Below are 12,464 nucleotides of genomic sequence, written 5' to 3' on the forward strand. Positions count from 1 at the left end.
TATTTAATGGATGGTTTCAATTGTACTGTGCAGCCCTGTGAATCTTCCCTTGCATGCGAAGAGTGAGAAACAATATTTCAAATAGCTCTACAAGAATAGAGGAGTCAACAGAGATAAACATGTATGACGCCTAGAGACCACCTCTAAATTTACAGTCTAATCATTGGCATGAAACTTGTCTGTCCCACTGAAGGGCAACAAACAAACAGAGACAGTAACTGGCACTATCACTATCTGACAATCTGGAGTTACTTTAAAAACAATACAGACCATTTGATTGACAGTCTGAATTGGAAACATCAAACAAATACGACAGTAATGTTAAGGCCACCATAACCACTCAACCCTCAGAAAGTTCAAACACGGTTTCCTAGGTTCCAGCCTGGAGATCAGTCAATGTCATTCATATAATCACTTCAAAATGTGATAATATTGCAGTACTGTCATTTTCTCAGTGGCTATGTGTCCTAATACACACACAAAAAAACAATGAAAGTTAAATGAATCAAAGGCATATGGTACATGTTTAGCAAAATAAAATGAATCCTTTGGCAACGGAGAAAAACCAAAATTGACGTGCTGATAATGTAAAATATCACTTTTCACACCAGTTTGATTAGTTATGTCAGTGTGGATCACAAAACTACGCAAAACAATCAGCAAAGATATGCAAGCAAAATCACAATGTAAAACGCTGAATGGATGTGGCATTTGTGGAGTGGTTTTCATGACACTTGACAGAGAAAAAAAATATAAAGAAATATTATTTAAAAAATATATATACTGTATATATAAAACGTACAGTCAATGCGAATATACTTATTCTACAACTCATCAACTGATCAGGAAGGCAAGGTTAGAGCTGGTGTCACCTTACGTTACTTACTCCTGCTCGAAATGAAAAATAAAAACCATCTCGTAAGAGAATAAACAGAACAAAAGCAACCCAGCATGACAAAACATTTATCCTACCCACTGCATCATTAAAAAGGCCACCATAACAAAATTGAGTGAATATGACTTAATTTAACAAATTAGATTAGAATTTATATGTATTTTTCAACTAATTTCAAAATAACAGGTACTCAAATGGCCATAGTTCGATCCATAACATAGACATTCACGATTTCAAAAATGATAATACTCAGATCCTGATAGTCTGCAATCCCAAATAAAAGTGAAAAGAACTTAAAACTACAAGTTCATTCGTTGTGTTAGGTGCAAATCATCCATTTGCAAAGGTAAGGGTGGGCAAACAGAAGCAAGCTCTAAAAGAGATAACCCTGAAACATTTGTGCAAGTACAGTAAAAATTGACCCCATCACCCAGTGGAACAGTTCAAGCAACAGCAAAGTAACATGACAAACCATTGGATATGTGCTTACAATAACCTTAAACCGGAGCTAAAATCCCCCTTCTGTCTTTATCTTTAGAAAAATGCTCATTCGGTCCTTCTCATCCACCAAAAAACCAACAGAAGCTTCTCGCAAGGCAAAAACAGGATGACAAAAAGACAAATCTAAACAAAACTCAAATCTGAAATAGTAATATACAACAGTCAGTCAGACATGTAAACCCGATCAACTCTTAACCTGCCTTGACTCAGACTGGACGGTTCCTCTAAATCACCTTAATCTCAGCCCAAGCATGGTCTTTAATGTAGAGAGCACCGCCGAGAGGCATCCCATCTGCCAGTATGTGACTGCGTGTGTTCCGATGCGTTTAAAGCATTGCGATGTTCTCATGAGTGCAGTTCAGATGAGTGGAGGTGCTGCTTCCTCCTGGAGATTTCAAACCCTTGCTGCTTCCCAGGGCGCCTGTTTGGATGTCGTCTCCGATCATGACACCGGGCCCGTGCGAGAGGTTCCGCTGGAGGCCGGCCAACATGGTCTCGGTTGTGACCGTGCCGAACTCGTAGGTGAAAGTCCCGTAGAACACGAGGATGATTACTGTGAAGACCCACTCACAGATGGCCGCTGCATGTTGTAAAACAAAGCTCTCGTGGATGAAGAATATTCCACCTGAGAGGGACCATCAAGGATTCAAACTGTTTCAAAAATGGAAGCTTATATTTGTGCGAGCTGAAGACACAGCTGGTCTCAATGGAATTAACTTTAGTGTAGAAAGCCATGGATTATTTATGGAGACACTGGTTAATTAGCTGCTCTCAGTTACATTACCCATCAACCCTTTAGCCCCCCTTTTTCCTCCGGTTGGGGAAAAAACTATTCATAAATCATTGACGAACACAGTAGCAATAAAGCAGGAAGTGCAGGGAGACTCCAGCTGGGATCATCCGTCCCCATGCCGACATTTACACTGAAGCAATTAAATTACACCTCCACTATAATGAGTCAGGGGCTTCATGATCATGAACAGAACCTCAGCAGGAAGACAAACAGATAAAAGCACAGCTTTTGTTGCCCTGATTGCGGCGCAAATTATTTAAACAACTGATGCTAAATGGTATAGTTCAAAAATGGCATTTCTGTCATCATTTACTCGCCCTCATGTTGTTGCATACCTGTATAACTTACTTGAAGAACACAAAAGCTGTATTTTTGAAGAGTGTTGTTCTTTCCCATCCAATTACAGTGAATGAGAATCTTGCAAACTATAAATGTATCATAAAACTAGTTCAAATAACTTGTGCACTATACTGCAAAACTTCTGAAGCTATAATAGTTCTGTGTGAGGAATAGGACAAAATTAAAGTCGTAATGATATGAAAGTTGCGATAGCTATTTTCTTCTGTATTATTACATACATCCAAGTGCAAAAGATTATCGAGAAAGAAAAAAGTAGGGCTATCTTGGTTCTATCCGCTTGTTGATTGGATGGAGGCAGATATGAATGCAAGTTTGCGGTTGTATGAAAGGGGCGGAGTTTAAGCAGATGGAATGGTTGAAAAAGTCCAGCATACTTGACAAGAGTGAAATCTGTCATTTCACCTGAAGATCGAGTTATGATATTATTAAAAATTACGAGGTGAAACAAACATTCTTTAAAATTGGATCTTTTCTGCTGAATCAGTTCATAAAACTAGATTTTTTGAGTTCAACTCACTGACTCACATAGGTAAATAGCTCTCTGGAGGAAAATATTTTCAGTACATAACTTCATATATGTCTGTTCCTCACACTAAGCAATTGTATGACTTTAGAATACTTGGAACATATTGCACAGATCATATAGAGCACTTTTATGATAGCTTTATGATGCCTTTGTGTCCTTTTTGAAGCTTAAAGGGATAATTCGCCCGAAAATGAAAATTCTGACATCATTTACTCAACAAACCTTTCCTTCTTTCTTCTGCAGGACACACACAATGTTTTGAAGAATGTTGGTACCCAAACGGTTTTGGTTACCACTGAATTCCATAAAAACATCCAAAAATACAAAACAAAAAAGTTCTCAAAATATCTTCTTTTATGTTCCACAGAAGAAAGAAAGTCATAGAGATAAAGAATGACATGAGGGTGAGTTAATGACAGAATTTACATTTTTGCTGAACTATGCCTTTAAAAGCCAACTATCCCCAACATGCACTCATTGCATGGAATAGAGCAACCAGTACAATTCCTCAGAAGCATCTCTGTCATTCAGGTTTGGAATGACATGAGAATAAAGAAAAGACAACAGCTCTCAAATTATACAGGTAATATGATCTAAATAAACAAGACAAAAAAGTTAAAGCAATTCCATCTCAGACAAATTATAAACACACACTTATTCATAATTTTCTAGTCACACTCAACAAGAAAGGATACTAAGAACCAGTGTGATGAGAGCACCAGTAGCCAGTGCTACACGCATGTGAGCCATCCAGTAGTCCAGAGAGGTCACAGCCACCCGGTAGGTCAGCAAACATTGCAAACACACGAACAGAATGCCTGCTGGGAAGGCGGCACCTGCACCTACATAGTGAAGTGTTTTTGCATGGTCCACCTAGTCGAAAAGCAGTGCAGTGTTATTCAAATAATAATAAATCAAAGCATTAGAAATAAAAGACCAGGACACTGAAACTTGAAAACAGACACACTTGTGTAACATCTAACTTGGTGGACAGAAAAACATTGACAAATATGTCTTTCTGCAACAAGAAACTTGCCTATTGCACACTCAGCATATGGATGGAAGTGCTGTTAAAGATGAGGAACTCAAATGCCCTCTAAAATCCATTTTGAAGAATGCAACTGCACCATGCATGGATCAATACTAATCACTTTGAGAACACAAGCCTCTCTGAAACACTCTGATGCTGAACAATGCATCAGTCTGATGCAGTGAATGTACAGCCCATGAAAAGACTAAAGGTGAAGAGTCAGCCCTTAAGATCTTCTCACACAGCACTAACAGAAGAACAAAAGCAAAATACAATTTTTGGTATGTGAATGGTGACTGGGGCATGACAATAAAGTCATGGTTTAATAATGCTCTACTATCGGTCTGCTATGAGATAAATGTGTCAGACAATCAGACAATGATCCTTCACCGAACAGTGTTTGGCAGAATTGTGTGACTGACCTGGAAGTTGCCCACCATGACTAGTCCTACAGCGTTAGTACATCCAGACACAAGTCCGCTGGTGTTGAGCCAGCAATGGTTCCGGTGCTCGATGATCTGAGCGTACCGTAGCAAACACACCAACACCACTTCAATAAAAAGAAAACAGAAACACTCAGATCACTTCACATTTTATTTTGTTTATATTTCTTCCATGGTGTAGCGCACTTGTAGAGCATAGTTTTCTTTTCTTTGCTCTGCCAATATTTTCAGTACATATTTTTCATACTATTAGGATATTAAAAACCTCATTGCATTAGAAATATCAAATCAAGTAGTAGCAACTACAAACAAACAATGCTAGAACTTTACTGATAGTCCACTACTTTTATTCAGCAATGATACATAACATTGATCAAAAGAAGCTGCATTTATAATGTTACAAAATATTGCTATTTAAATAAATGCTGTTCTTTTGAGCTTTCTATTCATCACAAAATCCTGAAAAAAATGAATTATGGTTTCCACAAATATTAACCCCTTAACTGTCACCTGCCCGTATACGGGCAACCGAAATTTACTTCAAAATATTACTATTAAATCCTAATTTAATCATGACAAACTATATATCGTTGGAATGGTCTAAGACTCCTGAATAGATATTTTAGTGCTGTTTTTTTCTTACAAATTTTGTATGAACAGTAATATATGAATTTATGACAAGAGTGCACCTCAAAAAATCGACGTCATTACAGGAGTTTCTGACCTTTGTCACAAAAAGTCGACGCACACACTTTTAATAATTGAAACTTTGGTTTTTAATGCTAAAAGTTCATAATAAAACATAATCTTGTATTTGTCAATAAAAAAAGATAAAATTATATTTTAAAAAGTAAAGTAAAAAGTCCTCTAAAAAGTATAATATATATTATATAAATATATATAATTTTTTATTATTATTATATCACATATTTTAGTAGTTATCATAAATTAGGTATCATTTGAAAGCTTATGAACTCAGAATTCATCCTGTAAAAACCGTTTTGAAATTGGACGTTGCGTTACCATAGAAACGGTATTTTTTTATTAGGCCCCTCCCCTTTTGGGCATCATCTTTCATAATTTATTATCAAAAATGTTCTAATCTTGACAAAACACATATTGTCAGAAAGGTCTGAGTCTCAAGGTTCCATATTTAGTGACAGAATTGATATTTGGATAGAAATGTATTAATTTGTTATGGCAGAATGCATACAATTAAATCTAATGGAATGCAATGGCACCCGGTGGCTATTTTTGGTATAACGCCTAAACAAAATCTCATGGGAACTTCAATTTTTGTGATATCAACTTTAAATTTGGAACACAACTTGGTTAGATATATAGCTTTCATTTTATAGTAATTTTATAGTAAAAAATATTTTGTAAAATATTTATTTTATATTAAAAAAATATATTAATAAAGTATATTTGATTTACTGTAAATTTTAACTTCCATAACTTTTTCATACTTTAATTTTTTGAAGTGCTTTCACGTCAGTAATAATCTGCTGATTGTTTTCTTTAAAACAAGACCAAACTTAGGTCTATATTCCAAAGCATTCTTGAATTACAACCATTTAGGTTTGTATACTGCATTTTAATGTCAATTATCAAAAGGGGGATGACAGCTAAGGGGTTTTAAGCAGCACAGCTGTTTTCAACAGTGATGATAAGAAGAAATGTTTCTTAAACACCAAACCAACATATAAGAATGATTTCTGAAGGATCACGTTTTGACTGTAGAAAAGATAATGTGTTGAAGACTGTTTAAAAATCTACCAAAACAGAAACAGTTATTTTAAATAATAATAATATAGTTTTTACTGAATTGTTAATCAAATAAACACAGCATTGTAGAGACGTCTTTCACAAAACGTCAAAAATCTTCATAACCCCAAACTTTTAAACGGTAGTGTATGTTTTAAACCTGAAGTGTGTGCTATATATTTAAATTTAATGATATTTTGTTATATAATACTAAAGCCATTTATACATTTTAGTATCCAAATACTTTTTGGGAACCACTTAATTAATATATTATATTACTTTTTAGCTGTACTTGCCCAGTATGCCCACACAATTCTCATGGTTTTTAACTTCTATTTAGATAGGTCTTGATATCTTACGTGTTATGGTGTGTTGTGTAAAAGTGTGTAATAACACACCTCTGATTTCATATCACAACAACACAATAGAAGCAGATGACAGCCAACCTTCAACAAGATAAGGACAATCAAACCCCTAATCATATCAACATATCAATAAACCACATAATGAACCGACACAGGAAAACATTCATTAGTTATGATGCAATAAGTAGCATGTCCTCTCATGCAGGTATCCGTCTTTGCGGCACCTTTGCCAATGGGACTCAAAAGGCATTAAATGCAAGGGTGCTGAATGCTTCCATTCATGCTTTGTTCTCTGTTATTCGATATGTCACTGCTGGTGTAGAATGTGTGAAAACGAGAACAAGTGGTCTTACCCATAAAAGCTCCCACATTACCAATGAGACTGAACAGACAGCTCTCGGGAGGGTAAGATCCACATTTACTGAATCAAAGTGAAGACAAAGACATTGTCAGATCACAATCACAGAAATAAATGCAGACTCGAAATAAAGAGGAAGAGCTCAAAATAAAGGCTACCTGATGAGGGGGATGTCTTGAATGGTGCAGCATGTTTTCTGGAAGCCCGGCTTGGCTGTTTCCTCTGTGCATGTCACATTGTACGACCTTTAAAATAATAGCATTGAGGATCAAATGACATAAACATCAAATACTCTAAATAATAAACTGTCTGAAATAAGCCCAACTTACCAGTTTTCGACAGGGCAAACATGGTGGTTCATTACAGCCATAGCATATCTGAGGACAGAGCAAAACATCACTATATTATTGTAGATGTTTGCAATTCATGTTTGCTCTGATATCAACTTTTAGAAACTATTTGATGTGACAAACAATAACGAACAGCTTTTAAGGGTGACATCATATTAAACTCACACTATCCAAATCCCAGTGATTGAGAAGGCAGCCAGGCTGACAGGCAGTATGATCCAGGCAGTCATTGGTCTGACGGTGAGGCCAGTCTGTCCCAAGCATGAGGGGGAGGAACACAGTGGACTGGAGGGGTGAGACAAGGGGGGGATGACAAGGGGGCACTGACATGCAAGGACACACAGGGAGGGGACATGAGAGGAGGAGAGGGATGCCACGCTTGCCCCTTCTTTCCGGCTGCCAAATCCAGGCCTAAAGCAGTTTTTTTGGAAACAAAGCAGGTAAATATAGGAGAGAGATTGATTCTTTCATTAAAATAAACACCTTAACAGACAACTTTAAAAGCCATGGAAGAATTCGCAATTCTTTTCACTTGTGACATTTTGCAGAGCGAGACTATAGGTTGACATCAGCTGTAAGGAAAATAACTTTCAGGGTGGAGCATGTTACTACAATTTGATTAGGCTAAATATTACTAAAACGATGCAACAATGTGAAGCATTAAATCCTCAACAATGCGGAATGTGCATTAAAGTTGTGATGAAATGAAGTAGTCACAGATCTTTTATTGTGAGTGCAACAAATAATCAAAAAAGTATTAAAAAAAACTGCAGAGCTTGGTTCAATCTGGTTGATGATTGGAAGGATGGCAGATCTGGGGTGCGTTTCCCAAAGCCAACTATGGTCGCAAGTTCCGTCGTTACCAATAGAGTTCAATGGAAATTGCGATCATAGTTGGCCAACGATGCTTTTGGGAAACGCACCCCTGATTGTGAGCTTGCAGTGGATTGTAAGAAAGAGGCGGGTTTAAGCAGACTAAATGATTGGAGCAGTCAAGCATATGTCACCAGAGAGGTGTCTGTCATTTCACTCGAAGATTAAGTTTAAATTTACGAGTTCAAAATAAAATTAGAAAAAGGAACACATGCATGAATGAATCATTCACAATAAGATCAATAGTTTGCATTTAGAAAATAGGGAGAAATGCCATTCCATGCTTACTTTAGGAAAGGAGAGAAACAAGTTTGATACCATGTTTACTTTAACTAGAGCAGCCAAGCAAATGTTCATGCAAAAATGGTAATGACAAACACAGGGTTTTTAGAGCTTATTTCCACTTGGCCTTTTTGGCCCAATGATTTTGTAACAAAGAGCACTTCTAGTCCAAAGTCATATCCTGCAGTCGGAGTGTCTATGCTGCAGAGAACTATAAAAACTTAAGCTGTACTGGAATTCTGCACATGACTGCCACATGATGCTGCCTTAAAACCTGACTGGAAAGCAATACTGATAAGTGGTAGACCACAAATGAGCTTTGGTATGATGACTGACTACTACAATGCTGTCTAGACAGTCGGCCTAGTAGGTTTTTAAGCATATGTGTAATCAGAAAATCTAAACCTAGGATATAGATTAACGTTACAAGCATCAGCACATAAAAGACTGTTACTGATGTTGACATCAACAACTCAGGCAGGTGAATATCCGGATGACTTCATGTCACTCATATTTGCATTACAAACTAAAGTGTCATACAGGCGACCTTCATTAATCTCACGGTATCTTTTAAACAATCAAATATAGTTTGCATCTTTTCTGATTCGTTCTAGATATGAACTGACTGACTGTCTCAGTTCTCAGGTAGCAATTCCGTGTTCACTAGCAATGAAGCTAACATGGGTTTTGTTTCGAAACCGATTGAGCTGCCTTCTTAGACAGCATTTTGGGAAAACATTCGAACGCGACAGAGATTTCCCAAAATGCTGTCTAGGTAGGCAGCTCTCTGGGTTTTGAGACAGCCATAGAGTCCACCAAATCCTTGAAAAGATTACTGGCGCCAGAGAAGCAAATTCCTTACTGCTTGTAAGTGAGTTCAAGAGATTATTCAGAGTTCTGCTGGAAATATCCGTAAATTGTTTACGTTTAACAAGCAAATGATACATAAATAATTACATACCTCAAGTCCTGCTACTCCCTGCTTCCAACCTCACTCAACCGTGGTTGTTGCTTTAAGATAAGGCACTGTTACTAAACCTGTTCCTCGCGCCTCACTGTAATTGTAGTTATTTGTCGATTGGATAAGAATGCTTTACAAGGTGTCGCAATTTTCAGATGACTACTTTACCCACAATGCCAATGTACGGCGAACGAGGGGCTCAAAAAAAAAAACAGTCATGACTGATAAAGGGTAAAGGCACAACAACGCAATGAAGAGGTTCATTAAAAGAAATACTTGCCTTAATTTAATGTACTTAGTTAAATAAAATAGGCCTACATACAATAATATTATATTGACAAACCGGACTAATTTGAAACTTTGCAGCATTATCCACTTTTTTATAAAATTTGTGAAAAATGTATGATATTTTAAATGTAGGCCTATGATATTTTAAATTGCTTTACAGGGGGTGATTCTTAGAGAAACCATCAATATAATATATAGGCATAGTATATTATACGTATATTTCACTGTATTATATTAGCTGTTCCCTATGACTAAAATATCATATATCATATCTTTTTAATAGCTTTTTTTAATAGCTCATTGGTTGCAATTTGCAATATTAATAATAATGAAAAAATATTAGCACACATTCAGGCAAGACTATGTATTTCACATTTATATTCAGCATTTAGACATTTTAAACTGCTCTAAATCTTAGTTGTTGCGTTCTTTTATGTTAGAAATGTATTCCGTTTATTAGTCATACTTTCAGGTCAGAATGTGTTTTTTGGTGTTATGTAATTTTTTTAATTAATCATAACTAACATTTCTTTTTGCTTCAGGATTAACATTTATGCTTTTGAAAACTAAATGTCTTTCGCGTTTGAGTAAAACAAAAGGAGAAATTAAACTTATCTAAATATATAAAACCCATGACTTTGTGTAACGAGGTGAAGTAATCAAGAAATCCCGATCTGCCTTTACCTAGTAACAAAGGGTTTCCTTAATTATAAAGAACCAATCAGAAACATGATGTAATGAATCATGTCACCTTTGCCATGCTTGATTTATAAAAAACACACTACGATTGAATAAAGAATTATTTTGAGATTGCTTGCATTTTTGGGTTTTATGTTTGTAATCTCAGGGTATTTTACTGATTCAGTGTTTATTGTGTCTGGCTTAATGCAGCAAATCACATTTCTATATGCCTAAATATATCATTAATACAGTCAAAAGAAAATTAATGATATGTAGGACTTGTTTTTAGAAGAACTGCTTTTTTAATTTATCTAAATTTACATTTCATTACACAAATGCACAGTATAAATTGATCTTGAGAAGATTAAATCCAACTAATGTATTACCGTGGCCATAAATGAACTGACTGAACTTTGATGAAATCTAAAAATAGAATGCACAGGATGAAGGAAATGTGATTCTGACCTAAATCTAAATAATTTTTTCAAAAATATTTGGGTTGTATAAGTGTGTTATTGGACTACATACAATTTCAGTGGCTTTCCTTCTTTGTTCTAATGTTTCTCATTCCTTTTTTATGTGTGATGAAGGAAATTTTCCTTGTCTAAATAATTCAAGAATATTTGCACAAATTCATTTGTTGGGTATTTATTTTAGGGTACCTTCTGGGCATAAAATGTTAGATGTCCCTAGATGGCAGTAGAACATAATCAGTCAAATCCCTATATTAGATGACAGATGCAGTAGCTAATGCAACATGCTTGTTTTTATGTTGTGCAGTAACTTGTATCTCTATCAAAGGGGACCTATTATGCCCCTTTTTACAAGATGTGATGTAAGTCTCAAGTGTCCCCAGAACGTGTCTGTGAAGTTTCAGCTCAAAATACTACACAGATCATTTATTATACCATGTTGTAAATACAATTTTTGAGTGGAAGGAAAAATATTTGTTTTCGTGTATATATCTTTAAATGCAAATGAGCTGCTGCACCCCACCCCGAATTTCCAGAAGAGGGCGGAGCCTGTAGAGCTCGTGCCTCGAATACTCCGCCAAAAACTAAGGCTGCATCTGAAATCACATACTCTTTTGAGTAGGCACTTATTTTAAACAAGTAATTATTTCACGACTGCTGAAAAAAATGTTATCTGGTAATCTTTATGACCTACCAGCGCATGGCCGGCTCTAGCCCTTTGGTTGCCCTAGGCAAGATTGATTTTTGTGCCCCCCCCCCCTCCCCCTTCAACAAGCGAATTATGACTTGAACTGTAATAAATTGTTTATACAAATGCTACAAAGAACGTTCAAGGATATTTCAATCATCCTACATAGTTGCATTGTACAAATACATTTTATCTGACCATGTAACTTGTAGTAGATAAATGACAATTACTACCACCACTACTATTACTAATCTATTAGGCTGCTACAAGGCTAGGGGGGTTCGGGGGAAAGGTTTTCCGTAAGAAAATTTTGTGCATTTTAATGTAAAATTCATCAATCTGGTGCACTTTGAGAGTTCAAAATTAAAAGCTCCAACCCATATTCAGTGTTCAAATTAAACAAAGAAAAAATTCAAACCTCTTTTAGTTACTGTCCGTCTATATTGCATAATAATAGTTATAATATTAATCCCATGATAATACCCATATATTGTAAAACAATGCACTGAAAAATAAAGGAAACTTTCACAAGTTTTGTACTAATTTCTATATATTAAAAGAGTATTTTTCTATACTCCACATTAAAGATGTGATTGGGCCAGCCCAGTGTCAATCAAGAAAACAACCAATGGGCCGCTGATCTACGTGTTTCATGCAGTGTCAGAAAAAAAACTAATGCTGACTTTTTTTTGACCAATGCATTACACCAGCACTAACCCAGCGCCGCCGATTAAGCAAAACAAAGCAAAACAAAACGCTATTTCTATTTTAGCCCCCGGCCGCTTTATCCATCTTTTTGAGGGCGCCTACTCAGCGTGAGTTCCTAAACC

At 36.0% G+C, this 12,464-nt stretch overlaps 1 protein-coding gene across 1 annotated transcript; it reads right to left on the bottom strand.

Annotated features, from left to right (window-relative positions):
- Positions 1-1,585: 1,585 nt before the first annotated feature.
- tmem150aa (transmembrane protein 150Aa) lies at positions 1,586-9,616 on the bottom strand. The gene is made up of 8 exons (XM_077240928.1): positions 9,505-9,616; positions 7,554-7,799; positions 7,368-7,415; positions 7,197-7,283; positions 7,034-7,101; positions 4,528-4,655; positions 3,771-3,948; positions 1,586-2,021 (listed from the first exon to the last, which is right to left on the bottom strand). The coding sequence occupies exons 2-8, from the start codon at positions 7,616-7,618 to the stop codon at positions 1,723-1,725; spliced, it is 873 nt and encodes a 290-aa protein (XP_077097043.1). The 5' UTR covers positions 7,619-7,799; positions 9,505-9,616; the 3' UTR covers positions 1,586-1,722.
- Between the last annotated feature and the right edge of the window lie 2,848 nt (positions 9,617-12,464).

Source organism: Siphateles boraxobius, unplaced genomic scaffold, assembly GCF_051911475.1.
Source record: "Siphateles boraxobius isolate OS27281-9 unplaced genomic scaffold, OSU_SipBor_1 24, whole genome shotgun sequence".
NCBI classification, from domain to species: Eukaryota; Metazoa; Chordata; class Actinopteri; order Cypriniformes; family Leuciscidae; genus Siphateles; species Siphateles boraxobius.

What these genes read in the sequence shown, in the direction of transcription:
- tmem150aa (XM_077240928.1), bottom strand. Translation starts at nt 7,618, where the DNA reads ATGACTGCCTGGATCATACTGCCTGTCAGCCTGGCTGCCTTCTCAATC. An exon ending in ATCACTGGGATTTGGATAGT is followed by an intron (nt 7,416 to 7,553) that starts GTGAGTTTAATA and finishes CTCTGTCCTCAG; the next exon opens with ATATGCTATGGCTGTAATGA. An exon ending in TAATGTGGGAGCTTTTATGG is followed by an intron (nt 4,656 to 7,033) that starts GTAAGACCACTT and finishes TTTTTATTGAAG; the next exon opens with TGGTGTTGGTGTGTTTGCTA.